Source organism: Patella vulgata, chromosome 4, assembly GCF_932274485.2.
Source record: "Patella vulgata chromosome 4, xgPatVulg1.2, whole genome shotgun sequence".
Lineage (NCBI taxonomy): Eukaryota > Metazoa > Mollusca > Gastropoda > Patellidae > Patella > Patella vulgata.
The window spans coordinates 70,030,549-70,045,996 of record NC_065882.2 but is presented as its reverse complement, the minus strand read 5'-3'; the positions used below and the strand labels follow the sequence as shown (position 1 = coordinate 70,045,996).

General features: G+C 35.6%; 1 protein-coding gene across 5 annotated transcripts in view; it reads left to right on the top strand.

Moving 5' to 3' along the window:
* LOC126817331 (golgin subfamily A member 6-like protein 22) overlaps nucleotides 1–15,448 on the top strand; it is a 108,088-nt gene that overhangs the window by 4,822 nt on the left and 87,818 nt on the right. For all 5 annotated transcript variants that reach the window (XM_050544200.2, XM_050544197.2, XM_050544196.2 and 2 more), the window contains exons 2-3: nucleotides 3,992–5,534; nucleotides 7,927–8,105. In XM_050544200.2, coding sequence (XP_050400157.1) covers nucleotides 4,038–5,534; nucleotides 7,927–8,105 — 1,676 coding nt within the window. In that variant the 5' untranslated portion in view covers nucleotides 3,992–4,037. The remainder of the gene's footprint in view (nucleotides 1–3,991; nucleotides 5,535–7,926; nucleotides 8,106–15,448) is intronic.

Below are 15,448 nucleotides of genomic sequence, written 5' to 3'. Positions count from 1 at the left end.
GCCTCGATCTAACTGACGTATTTTCATCAGGTTACCCCTTATTTGATTTAATCAATTAGTGAAATCCTATTTAAATCCGAGCTGTAGCCGAGCCATCCGTGGGTCTACAGAGTTGATTTTGGTCTTGTTGTTTAAATAAAGATCTAATTTATAATTTCTATAACATCTGAAGCCTAAATTAAGACTTGCAATAATCAGATTTAGCTCTTGCATAATGCATGTTTAAATATCTAGATGGGAGTACTAAAGATACATGATGGGATTAGGAGATAGTGTAGCATTGATTAACTCAGTCTGCTACTCAATCTGTGTAGTGATTAAGATAAACACTGATTAACCAATCAAGGACTTAATTAACATCTTTATGGACATATATAAAGTAGGAGTGTTCGAACCTTGCCTTGGTGGAAGCAGATGTTAAATAAAGCTATTGGCACACACACAACTTTGCCAGGGGGTTGGGATGACCTAGTGGTCTAGAGTGTCGCGCTACGAGCTCTATCTGGCCGGTCATCTCTGGCTTGCGGTAGTGCTACATATAAAGACACTGTCTCTATAGAAGAGTGTCTGTTTACACAGATTGATAACAGTTTAAGTTAAACCATGTGCTGGTTTGGTTGTGGAAGAAACCAAATTGTGTAAGTTTACACAATTTGAAAATAGTTGAACTCACTGTGGGACTAAAAGTTACTGTCAGTACGGTTGAAAATTTATAGCACCGATTTAAATTATTTTCCTCAGATTCTGTCTTATTTTTCCTTTGATTTAAATGGATGGGCAACAATTGACTAAATTGGTTGTAGGGCTGTACGATATTCTCGATATAGTCATTTATCGCGATATGGTATTTTCAGACCCAATTACGATACCGTGTGGCCAAAAATCGTCGATATAGTGGTTTATCGAATATCGCCAAAAACTTCAAATATCGAAAAAGATTATCATAAAAATAAATAATAAATACACTATACAGCAGTGGAAATTAGCCGACAGGCAATAAACTATAACAAAACTAATGTTTTGAGAATCGTTATATGTTGAAAACACTTGAGCAGTGTCCGCAGCCGTTTTTCACTGCATCGTGTATGCGTTACTTTTACTTTGTTTTTAGTTTATAAATTGTCAGTTGTTACTACATGTAAAGCTTAGGCCTACTTGAAATACCAGTCATAATGATAGATGGACTGTCCTTTTAAGAGTGGACGTTAAACCCCATTTCTCTCTCTCTCTCTGTCCTTTTATTTATCACCAAGTTTGGTAAAAAGTTGGTATGATCTAATGTTAGGGTGCCCCACCATAAATAAATATCTCGACAATTACACCACAATATCTATATATACACCAAGCCTTAACTCAGCTTCAAACATTTATAGTCACTAAATAAATGGGCATGCTGTACTTAATAAGCTATGTCCATTTAATCATCCATAAATAATACACTGAAAGATGGTTCCGAGTGTCGGCCATAACATCCAAGCACATGTGAGTAAAAAATAGGTTACTTGCTTTTGTTTTGAAAGTAGTCTCGCTTAACCCGTCTACCAACCATTCACGTTTGATTAACAGGTCGGGATAATCAAGACTATTTTTTTACGAAACATAACAGAAAGCTGGAACAATAAATTGAATTTAGAAACACGCACGTTGGGCAACTCAACAATTGTTTTAAGAACCTTGTAAAAGTAAAATGAAACTACTGCTAGAGTGCTAGTATCATGTTCTTGCCCAACACAAGTATTTCAGAGATATTATTTGTACTAAACCAAAAGATGCTGCTCCTAATGGTACAGTTAATGATAAAGCAATTTCAAAAATAAAACGAACGTAATTTCTAAAGCCGCTGTAATAACCAATAAGCTAAATATTACTGCTATTCAGAATCGTCAACAATAGATTTTTTACGGCTGTAATAGTTGATAGATGTGTAGAGAATTGCACGTGCGATGGCTATTTATGGTATTATAGACTCTTCCGCTGAGTGTTATCATATACTATTCAAAAAAAGTAGTGGATATTTGATTTTTAAGTGTTATTAAAGTCACCTAATGAAACTGACGAAGAAACAAATGACAAAATGAAATGAAGTTCACATTCATCGATTTATTCCAAATGATCGTTAGACTAAGTAAGGCACAGACTGACCATTATAAGGGTAAAATGATACCCGGGGTCAAACAGCAAAGTTACCACAGCATCACAACCAAGTCAGTAACGGTAAATCCTCCTCTGTTTGCCAAACAAGCATTGATCCGACGTGGCATACTCCTAATGAGACGTCTAAGGTCATTTTGGTCCAGATTGTCCCATTCCTGTTGCAACGCAGCAGCAAGTTCTTGGACATTGGCAGGACGTTGTTGACGTTGACGTAACCTCTGTCCAAGCATGTCCCAGACATGCTCGATGGGGGAGAGGTCGGGACTCAGTGCTGGCCAAGGTAATGTGGTGATGTTCTGTTGTTGGAGGTAACCTGTAACGATCCTGGCCCTGTGACATCTTGCGTTGTCATCCTGGAAGATGAAACGGCGGCCATGACGTCGTGCGAATGGCACAACATGGACTGCCAAGATGTTGTCCCGGTAGTACTGGCCTGTAACACGCCCTGCAACAACATGTAAAGCCGTTCTTCCAGCAACAGTGATGCCTCCCCACACCATAACAGAACCACCCCCAAATCGATCATGTCTGATGACGTTAACGTCTTGGAAGCGCTCGTTTCGACGACGCCACACCCTCCTACGTCTGTCCAAAAAATCAACAGTGAACCTTGACTCATCTGAAAACATCACATTGCTCCAGCGTCGATTATCCCAGTGTTGACGATCCCTACACCAACGACGTCTTGCCTGAATGTGATGATCTCTCAAACAAGGGATCACGCGAGGACGTCGGGCGCGAAGGTGACCCCTATGCAGTCGATTCCGAATCGTCTGGCCACTCACTCTCACACCAGTGTCTGTTTGAAGACGAGCGCTGATCTGATTTGCTGTGATGACACGATTTCTCAAGGCCAAGGTACGGATAAATCAATCCTGGGCTTGAGTTGTCGCCCTTGGTCGACCTAAGCGTGGTCTGTCCTGTACAGATTGTGTATCACGGTATCTGGACCATAGCCTGCTTATGAGAGACTGAGAAACATTCATCGTCCGCGCCACAACCGCCTGTGTTGTGCCGATCTGTAGCATGCCAAGGGCACGTAACCTTTCATTTTGGGTAAGCCGACGCATATCAAAATTTGTTTTCTGGTCACTAAAACAATTAAACTGATGTTTCCACCCTGGAATTCAATGCCACAATGACTGTAACATTCAAAGTCAGAGTCGTGCAAATCTTGGGTTGGACCCCCATGATGATCCTAAGCATCACCTGCATTCCATGCGGTAGCTATTGGTGCGTTTGGGCGTCACATGTAACTGGAAATGTTTCTTCTGTTAGGTTCTATAGTGACTTTTTTCTTAGTCATTTGCATATTTTAGTATTATGCCCCCAAAATCAAATATCCCCTACTTTTTTTGAATAGTATAGTATGTAGTGTATGAGAGAAATCACTTCAAGATAAGCCACTGAAGCGTGTACATTCGCCGTGTCGAGATCAACTTTCTGCACGGTGCACGGGTCACCCTACTAATGTGTAGTTATGTGTACAAGGAATGTACAGGCATAAGTAATGTCTCCTGTTTTGTGTTAAAAAGCATTGAAGCGTTTTTATCCAAAAAGGATGTTGTTTTGTTCATTTTAATAAAAAATTTAAAAAAAGCAAAGTTTAAAGTGTATGAATAAAGCAATTCTTACCCACAATTTTTACTTACACTGTAGTCAGCTTTAATGCAATTATATTTAATTTATTTAATAGCAAAGTGACATTATTATTAAATATGGCGATATTTAACTATATCGTTGAAAAAAATGCCAATATCGATATCGTCCCTTTTTGCAATATCGTACAGCCCTAATTGGTTGATGAAAAATAATTTATGCATCATTTGTTTTTCAGTGCTGGTAATATAAGAGTTCTCTCCCTTTCAACAATTCACCTCAACATGTCAGTAAAGGAGGGACATGTTGGGTACACACAAAATTCAGGTGTAGATGAAACAGACTCACAACCAGATATAGGAGCGTGTGGTGGTGGGACTCCAAAACATGGACCCTCTGCAGATCCTCTGACAGAGTCAATGATTGATGATGGAGCTGATAATATTAGTATGGAAGTACATCTGGGTGAAGATTCCTCAAGACATCCAAGTGAAATAAGTTCTGTATCGTACCAGAATTTATTAGAAGATGCTGAAAATTCTAGTCAAGTTTATTCTCGTCGTGATAGTGAGGACAGTAATGACTCTTACCCTCCCGATGAGGGGGATAACTATTTTCCCTCAGAAGATATAGAAAGATTTGAAGCATCAGATTTACCTATATCTGAAAAATATAAGAAACCTTCTGAACCTAAATTAGCAAGTAAAGTTATTTCAGATGTAGAAATTAATATAGAAACTGTATCAGATAATTCACAGGTGAGAAAAATTCAAGATCCGAAGGAAACCAAAGACAAATCTTCTTCATCATCGGATAAAAATAATTCACAAACTTCCAGTTCTGAGCAAAACATTGATAGTAAAGAGACCTCAAATAGTGTATCACTTAGGAAAAAAAATGAACATGCGACTGGTAAAGACAAAAGTGAACCAAAAGAGATAATCAAAAAACGAAATAGTTTGGAAATCAGAAACAACATTCCTACTGTTGGTGAAGTTAAAAGTTATGAAAAGGATTTAGAAGATCTGACCTACAGTGCGCAGGGCGCCAAGCCCAAAATTCGAAAACAGTCTCCAGGACTCGCTAGAAGAGTTTGTGATTCAGAGACTAGTAATGAACGAGAAGGTTCAAGTTCCGAGAGAGAAACAGAACTGCCAGAACAGAAAGTTATGAAAGAAATTCCCACTGATGAACCTGAAGAATTACCTGGTATGGAAATAGAATGTCGTCGTGTAGAGAATGGAGTTTCACAGCTATTGAGTCAACAACGTAGACCAATGGACATTGAAAATGAATATGATTATGTCAAGTATGCGAGAGTGCAACAAGGTAATTCTTATGTAGGTATGAGATTGGCTTATTCAAGTTCAAATGACTCGCTCAATATTAAACGCAACAGTCAAGATACTGGCTCATTGGAGAGTTCTCGAGAAACATCGCCAGAAAAAATTCTTCAGCAAAAAATATTACAGGACTTAGATCATAAAGCATTTCAGGGTCACGTGAATGAAGATTCCTTAATAGAAATACCTTTAAATGGATTAGATGGGGGGATGGGGGAGGATAAAAAGAGTTTTACCTTGTCTCCTGAAAATACTGAATGTGATAGTGTGGAAATAGAGAGTGTTATGTCTGATGGTGAACGTGGTATGCCAACAGTTGAAGATGGTTTATCTAGTAGTCAAGCTAGTGATTATGAAGATGCTAATAACATAGATTCATCTACACCAGCTGCACTTATAAAACAAAAACAGAAAAATGGAGTAAAAAGTTCAAATGAGGTAGGTACATGTATCTGTTTTTCATACGCCCACATTTTCATGTGGACGTATATTGTCGTCGCCCCTGTCCGTCCGGACATCCGCCCACAATTGTTTGTGAACAGTCTACAGGTCACAATTTTTATACGCCCACATTTTCATGTGGACGTATTATGCTGTCGCCCCTGTCCGTCCACAATTGTTTGTGGACTCTCTACAGGTCACAATTCTTATCCGATTTTGACTAAACTTGAAATATAGGTTTATCCCCAAAAGATCTCGGCTGCTTTCGATATTGGCATGTATCGGATCGAAACTTCATGGATTATGGCCCCTGATTGTACGAAAAATCACGTTTTTAGCTTGTGGACCCTATAGAGGTCACAATTTTTATCCGATTTTTTTGAAACTTGAAATGTAAGTTTATAACCCAAAGATCTCAGTTCCTTTCGATATTCGCGCATATCGGACCGTAACTTCCTGAATTATGGCCCCTGATTGTACGAAAAATCGCGTTTTTAGCTTGTGGACCCTATAGAGGTCATAATTTTTATCCGATTTAAAAAAACGTATTATTATATCACTTTTACACCCTAAGGAAGGTTGAGTTCGAATTTCGTGGAAATCGGCCCAAAATTGACAGCAAAATGGCCGCTGTTCGTTCTCAAATAGCGTAAAAATATGGTATATCAAGGTTGTGGACCCTATAGAGGTCACAATTTTTATCCGATTTTGTTGAAATTGAAATATAAGTTTATAACCCAAAGATCTTGGTTCCTTTCGATATTCGCGCATATCGGACTGTAACTTCCTGAATTATGGCCCCTGATTGTACGAAAAATCACGTTTTTAGCTTGTGGACCCTATAGAGGTCATAATTTTTATCCGATTTAAAAAAACCGTATTATTATATCACTGTTACACCCTAAGGAAGGTTGAGTTCGAATTTCGTGAAAATCGGCCCAAAACTGACAGACAAAATGGCCGCCGTTCGTTCTCAAATAGTGTAAAAATATGGTATATCAAGGTTGTGGACCATATAGAGGTCACAATTTTTATCCGATTTTGTTGAAACTTGAAATGTAAGTTTATAAATGAAAGATTTCGGTTCCTTTCGATATTCGCGCATATCGGACCGTCACTTCCTGAATTATGGCCCCTGATTGTACGTAAAATCACGTTTTTAGCTTGTGAACCCTATAGAGGTCATAATTTTTATCCGATTTAAAAAATCGTATTATTATATCACCGTTACACCCTAAGGACGGCTGAGTTCGAATTTCGTGAAAATCGCCCCATAACTGACAGATAAAATGGCCGCCCTTCGTTCTCAAATAGCGTAAAAATATGGTATATCAAGGTTGTGGACCCTATAGAGGTCACAATTTTTATCCGATTTTGTTGAAACTTGAAATGTAAGTTTATAACCCAAAGATCTCGGTTCCTTTCGATATTTGCACATATCGAATTGCAATTTCCTGAATTATGGCCCTTGATTGTAGGAAAAATCACTTTCTTTTTAGCTTGTTCTCTATCCATCTCTCGAAAATGTGGGCATATCCTGCCTGGCAGCCGCTGGTTGTATGGGTATATGTGTATTGCCGATATTGGTCACTTGGACAGATTAATTATATGTATGTAGATGCAGTGATGTGAAATCCTGATAATATTAGGATCAGTTCTGCGACTGAGATAAATTTGTCTTGAATATGGTTGAATATGGGAAGGGCTCATTGAAGGGGTTTTCACTGTGTTGTATATCTCTGTGCCTTAGAGAAAAACATGTCTGTAAAATACTACTAAATGCATTAGAATAGGCTGCTTGTCAAGAAATGTAAGCAAGGTATATTTCTTAGAGTTTATCACAATTCATACTTGTTGTTGTATAGACTGATTTTGTATATATATTGATATCATTTATTAAAAAATTATATTCAAAATATTACCAATTCGACTAATACTTTCTATGCATGGACCAACAGTGACATCGCACATGCTTAAATCTCTGCATTTAAGACTACAGTAGGGTGGTTGCTATCATAATCATACATGGATTGTTATCCATTCACTGAAATTTCTCTTTAAGAAATAAGCCGCTCTGACTTTCCTAAGAGTTAATGGAGGGAGTTGAACAATTAGTCTAATACATGTGATTTAGATCATAAGGTCTGTCATTGAGTCAAATTGCATGGTTTTGGTCCCAAGCTTGTTGAGACAAGGAGTAGGATTGCCTGTTCAATCTTGTGGGTTGTCTCCAGGACCTCCTGTTTCCTCTCACTGCTAAAGACCCCTACGCGCATGCGAATTATTGAAATAAAATTAAACCATATGTTGGTCCCGAAATGACCTAGGCTTGTTTAATTGTTGTGATAGATGGTAATGACCACATGAAATAAATAATTTGTACTTGAAGGTGGAGAAGCCAAAAGAAATTGATGCTCAGGCTATAATGACAGATTTAAAAGCCAAACGAGAAGCTTTAGACAGTGCCATAGCTGATATTAAAACTGCCATACAACAAAGTAAAGGTGTAGCTTTACAGACATCTAAATATTCTAGTGATCCAGAAGAGGAACCTGTGTGGGTTATGAGGTAAGTTATTGGCTTGTTTGTGTATGTAATTGTGACTGGATGCTCTTTTTGGGAATCAAACCCCCAACCCTAGGCATGTAGGCTAAATCCATACACCTCTACCAAGTCAGCCAAATGGAATTCCCTACAACAGAACAATCCAGGTGTTCCCAGATACACAAACATTCACACTTACTGCTACATAATATTGAGATCTGGGTGTTCTTGGCTATTCTTATTTTTTCCATCGTCATTCAGATTTTAAAAAAGAAATATCGGGTTTAACATGATTTACATGTAAAACCTGGATACAGATCATAATTTTTATCCTATTTTGGTGAAACTTGAAATATAGGTTTATCTCCTAAAGATCTTGGTTTCTTTCCATATTGGCATGTATCGGACTGTAACTTCCTGAATTATGGCCCCCGATTGTATGAAAAATCATGTTTTTAGCTTGTGAACACACTAGAAGTCATAATTTTTGTCCAGTTTTGATGAAACTTGAAAGGTATGTTTGTAACCCAAAGATCTCAATTCCTTTCGTTATTCGTGCATATCGGACGGTAACTTCCTGGATTATGGACCTTGATTGTACACAGAATCATGTTTTTAGCTTGTGGACCCTGTAGAGGTCACAATTGTTATCTGATGTTAAAAATCTTTCAAATAAATCACTGCTACACCCTAATGATGGTTGAGTTCGAATTTTGTGAAAATCGGACCGAAACTGCCTGACAAAATGTAATACCAACTTTGTGGGCCGCTCCCCGTACGCAAATGGGCTGTGGATTCTGTAGAGGTCACAATAATTATCAGATTTCAGTGAAACTTAAACTATATGTTTATATCCCAAAGATCTGGGTTCCTTTCAATAATTGCGCATATCGGTTTGTAACTTTTTGGATTATGACCCCTGAATTTATGCTAAATCAGATTTTTTAGCTTGTTATCATCTCTTGCAAAATATGGTTGTATCTTACACGGCAACCTCTTGTTCTTTATCACCATTGGGAGCCATGGTGGCTTAGTGAGTAAGACGTTGGCTCGCTAACCGGGAGGTCCTGTGTTCGATCCCTGCGCTGGCCGAGAAGGGTTCTCCCTTCTCAGTCATGCAGGACAGAGGGCCTGTGTACACATTGACATGCACGTAAAAGTTCCATTGGCAGTTGAAATTCGATATAAGAATAGGCCGTTGTGCTACTCTGGGGCAAAATTTTCCTCATAGAACACTGTATTGCGTATAGCCGTCTCCATTAGCCTAGTTGGAGCAGAACAGTAGGACGTTAAACCCCATTTCATTTTATCGTTGTGTTGTTAAAGTTTTGTTACAGCATTTCTGTTTTCTACTTTCTTGTGTGCAGAATAGAGTGACGATGTCATAGTCAATAATTACAATAGCAGCAAAAGTACAGACAATGTTTGATAATGATAATAATACATTGTAGTCCTTTACAGTATTTATATAGCGCGATAATACTATAACAGACGTTTCTCTATTAAACTGGAATGTCTTTAGCTTAGATTTAAATGCATTTAAGGAGTCAATAATGCATTCCATAAGAGAGGGGTAGCGAATGAGAGATCTTTTTTGCGATTTCAAGAATCACTGATGGTTGATGCAGAAATTGTAGATTTATATGGAGTGATCAGATCTTTGATATATTTTGGTGATTGATCATGTAACACCTTGAAAGTAAACAGTAATATTTTGAACTTGATTCGCTGTTGAACTGGGAGCCAAATAAGATTTTCAGGATTATACAAAGAAACACGATGGAGGAATTTATTTATGCTAGCCCTGACCTAATGAAATGTCAGTCCACACTGTACACATGTATTTATGTCCCCACCCCTACCAAATACATCTTAGTGCTACATGTATAGATATACTAATTACATGTACATGTAATAATTCACTAAGATTATTTATATTTATATCCTTTGAATTCTAAAGTTTCATGATTTGAACCTGGTCTTACATTGTAGTATATACACCACAATTAATGGGGTGTTCCCACTTAGCCGGCAGGCTTTGATGTCAAATTTTGCCACTAATCCAGAGTTAATCCTAGAACAATGGTGTTATAAACTATAGTCCATATCTTTTTTAAGACTAAAACTGTATTGATTTTAACAAATTTAACTTTTATTAAATAACATTAAATAGCTTACACATATAAAAATATATTGATTTTAACAAATTTAATATTTATTAAATAACATTAAATGATTTACACATATAAAAATGCATTACAATTTACACATTTAACTTTTATTAAATAGCATTATATAATTTATAAATAAATGCCTTACAACATAACAATCATTTTACAGCCCCACTAAATATCGGCCACCTCGATTATTGGAGATAAAGCGAATATTAACCTGAAATTGCCATTTTAAAATAAATATAATTTCGACACAGATCGACCATCTATTTATATTGATATAGTGAATTGAATTCATGTTTGAAATCATAACGCCGGCATGAAATGTGTTCAAAATGTCATTAATTAGTTGGTTAATAAATTTTATTAAAAGGGATTAAGAGCTCATTAACGCTGAACACTAGTGAACAGTTCTTGAGTGACTACTTTTAAACAGACTATAGTTTTAAGATCAATCAAAGGATCTTTCTTTTGGCCTCAAATGTTATATAAGTTATGAATAAGACATTTATTTACATGCCAGGCCCATAATCAACTCTAGAACTTCGGATTTAAATATGATTGGCAGTTAATGATTTAATTTGAAAATGGATAATCAAGACTTTTTTTATTATTGTAACAAGGGTAGCAATGACACTCAAGACTACACTGATATGTAAATGACGAAAAACTCCTCTCAGAATAAAGTAATTTGACGGAAATTTTCAACATATTCCCTTTTCATTAACTGTCAGTTCCTTATCTACTGCTACAAACTCCTACACATATTTTATTAAAATAAAATTAGTCCCAAAATGATCAAGTTTGTGTCGAGTTGGTGTTAAAGTAGCTAAATATTTGTCAATTCAAATCAACATTGATGTTGTGCTCTGATATTCAATATTTGATACAAAATAAACATTTTACCATAATGCATTTCAGCGCCATTTGTAACAAGGGACTCGAAGAACGAGGTTAGACATATTCCACAAGTCATGTCAAACAGTGATGCCATATTTTTATTTTGAGAGCATGTCAGTAAATACTATCGGTGTAAATTAAAATATTTCGCCGAACATAATTGATTAGAAATTATAGTAAAAACAGAAATGATTGAATGTAAATCAGTTTATATACATTCATATTACATTATTATATGCATTGCTACCCATTTGTGTCAATTTATGTAGAGTTTGAACTTGTATTGCTTGCTAACCTGCTAACCTGGGTTATTTTGAAAATTGAATATGATTTTATAAATTTTAAATTCAACATTTTTGGGCTGAAAGCACAAGCAGTACTTCTTTTTACCAAGCTTTTAGCCGAAAGGGCTTATGTGATCATTTCTGTCCGTCTGTTTGTCTTAACTGAGATTTTAACCAAATTTTGGATGTATAGTTAAGTTTTTTTGAAAAGTCACGTGGAATATCCCGATACCCTAGGATCAGATAAGCATCACTTAAAAGAAGCGATGAATTAATTTTTGTCAAAGAGTAGGTGGAACCACTACTGTTTGGAGCAGGGATTGACATCAGACTAAATCCTGTTTCCCGATTTCATTCAGATATTCGGAATAAAATATTGTTTTATATGAAAAAAAAAAATTCTTTCTGGGTAAGATTTCCCTTGTACATATAGTGATAGATGTGTTATACTAGTTATAGAATTAGATAAATACATGTACTGATAGTTTAATTTCCATGTGTGAAGTCGGATACATGTAAAGGTCATATGTAAAGGTTTAGGGACCATTTCCTGAATGCTGATCAAAACTTAGAATTGCAAGAATATAAAGCAGCAACCGAGGTCGCTTCCATGCCAAATAGACTGGCACTAATCACAGTCTGTATAGATTTTCATGTGATTAATTATAAATACATACATCTATGTAGTTTAATGAGCTGTGATTCAATTATAGTCTGTTTCAATGACATTTTATAATGGAACTGGAGATTCACCTCAAGCTTGATACATGTAAACACTAGAGAAAACTAGTTGAAACATCACTCAGTAGTAATTGTATTCTATAGAATTGTTTCGTGTGTGTATGAATTTTAATCCTGAATTATGTTGTATGTGAACAACTTTGTTTGATATCTTTGAAATCACCTATACCCGTTAAGAACGTGTCAATGTCAAACATGGTGCTTAATTGTTGAGAAAAATCGTTGATATAATTCCAAGACCGTTTGCATGTCTTGTATATGGGTTGGTTGTTGAAATTATTTCAGTAATTTTTATTTCTCAAAATTCAACTGCTATCGAAACTAAGATGATAAATATTTGCATACAACCCCACCTATTATGACTTCCATTGCTGAGACGTTTTCTGATATTTTAGCCGCCTGTGGATAAAATTAAGGGTTCATTTTCAAAATACAAGTAGACCACATCATCAAATAAATGGCCACAAAAGATCATTAAATAAGAAATTTTGAATGTGATCTTTGGCAACTAAAACCATGTGGAAATTACGGTACTGGTAGTATAAGTATTTGGTTTTGTGGCGTACCAGCTTATTTACACTCAAGACATATGTGTAGTTTATTATAATTTATAGTCTGCGTAGGTCAACAATTTACAATTGAAAAAATTATGAATTTTGATAGGGTTCCTTTAGTAAGTCCCAAATGAACATCCAAAAAATCCATTAAAAACTTTGTCAAATGTTTTTACATGCTTTACAAGTCAAAATATGACTAGAAATATACATTGTACAAGCGTATATCGGCAAAATGAATTTGAAATTTAAGATCCAGTATTGAAATTCGATAGAGTACTTCCTTATACCCTAATAAACAATCTACCTGTACCAAGTTTATACATCAAAAACTCTGTTGAATATCGCATTTACAAGTTTTAATAAATTTGAATGTAAGCAAACAAATTAACAATCCCTGAAAATGTAAAAAAAATATTATGACAAGAACTCTATCCTGTAAAGTATTTGCAAATTGAATGTAAGCAGGGAGAACGGCAATACTCCTTACAATTTACAAACAAATTAACAATCCCTGAAAATGTAAAAAAAATAATATGATAAGAACTCTATCCTGTAAAGTATTTGCAAGAATTTGTGGAAAGATGACAACAATATGTCCACATCATGTGCCTATAGAAAATTTATGCAACCTCCTAAATAGTTTATCCATTTTATGGATTATAATTATTTATTAGTTTATTGAAACATATTAATTTATTTTCTCACTCTATATAGTGAGAGGGCTGCACCACAATTAAAACATGCTTTCCCTCTTTTCAAAACCATGAAAACTGTAAGTAATTTTCTAATATTCTGATAATGAGAAACTGAATTAAAGTTTATTCCCATGGGAATCTACTTGTTTTTCCATTGATGTTAAAGATGCCGTCTTATGTACAAACTGTACGATTTGATAATACATTTGGATAAAAACATATTCAAATTAATTTATCTATCAAAAGTTTACATCAAATCTGTCTCAAAACGTTTTTATTGCAAGGAACCGCCAGAAGCCTTAAAAATTTATTTTAAGTATCCTTGTTTGCCACGTAATGTGATTGAGGAAGGTTAGTTTCCATTTTGTATTTGTCATTACTCGCTGTCCATTTACCATAAATATTGATGCCTTAGGAATATCTGGGATTATACTGTAACAACTTCTTTATTCGCTGTTTCATTGCAGGGTCTCCTGTACATATTTAAGTTTCTTACAGTTTTCACAACCACTAGGTATTCGATCAACACATACCAAGCGCTACCTACGTCACTCGAGCAGACTACAAGCCAACATGTTGCCATTTAGTGATACCCTTACATTTTTTTACCTCTACATGACATGCCCCATGTATTTTTTGTCGGTGAATTCAGTATTTTTCTGGCAAGAATGGTTGTCCCAACTTTCCAAAAGCTTATATAACAAATTTTCCATACTTTTATAGGAAATAACTACCCAATGAATACTTTCGTGGAATGTATCTTTAATTCTTTAGTTATAATTAATAATCATCAGATGGTGACCGATGTTTTGATAATAATTCTATTGATTTTTTCCCCTCGGATTATTACCTAGAAAGTTTTGTTAGAGCTTGAAGCTGGCACTGACGACATATGGCTTATCTAAAAAGGCTATTCCACTGTGTGTAGTTATTACTTGTCTGAATATTTTAATTAATCATACAATGTGCTGTTGAACAGAAGGGATTTTCAGCTCATTACATGTACATAGTTTTATTATGTATTTGACCTTTGGTGATAGGACACTTGTAATGATAAAGTGTTCTTAAATCTTATAGTTTATTTGTTGGTAACAGTGGTGCATGGCCTATGACCTCTTATATGATTGCGTTTAAGAGGTAAGGAAATTTTAACTGCTAAATCCTGGCCAGGTAAATATAAAAATGTCAAATAATAATAGGGAAATACCAGGTGTTGTTCATCCTGTGGCAACAAGTGTGTCAACTAATGAAACAAAGATACTGAATATTGACCTAGCTGTGCAATACAGGTAGGGTATATCTACTAAAATTAAAATAGTATGCAATGATAATGGTTAATGGACTGGATAAAAAGGTACATTATCAAGGGGCTGTTGTAGTCCATTAATAATTAGGAAACTGGCATGTCCCAGATTCAATTCATGTTGTGGCTGAGAAAAACTTTCAAGACTTTTCCAGTTTCTCCCAAGTTTTGGAAGGTGGTGCTTGGTTGGCTGATAAGAATCAGATGACAAAAAACAACGTCCAGCTGTTAACACATTGGTGTGTTTTTAACAAAAGCCTTCAAGGCAATGCCACTGTTCCCCTGCCTCTCATTTTATATTTATTAGTCTCTAAATGTCAAGTATTGTGTGGTCTAGATGTACATTAGGTCCCATTCATTCCCAAAAACAACATCCTGAAGATAACCTGGTGCACCTGACATCTGTGACACATTTCTCTCAACTCTATATATAATATGTAAGAGTTTTTATATGTAAACATAAGAGGATAGACCGGTAGATTTTATATATAAAAGCAATTCATTAGTTGAGAGTGTAGGATCCAAACGATGTGTTTAAATTTTAATTGATTGTCAATTTTTTGAAAACCCCTTCATGCTCAGTCAAGATAACCATGTACAATATAATCTAACCTATATTCTCATTTTGTTCTTCATAAATATACTATTCTATTGAGCTTTCATTGACTAGAGGACGTGTAATTTAACAGCTTTATACATAATTCCTGTCCCCT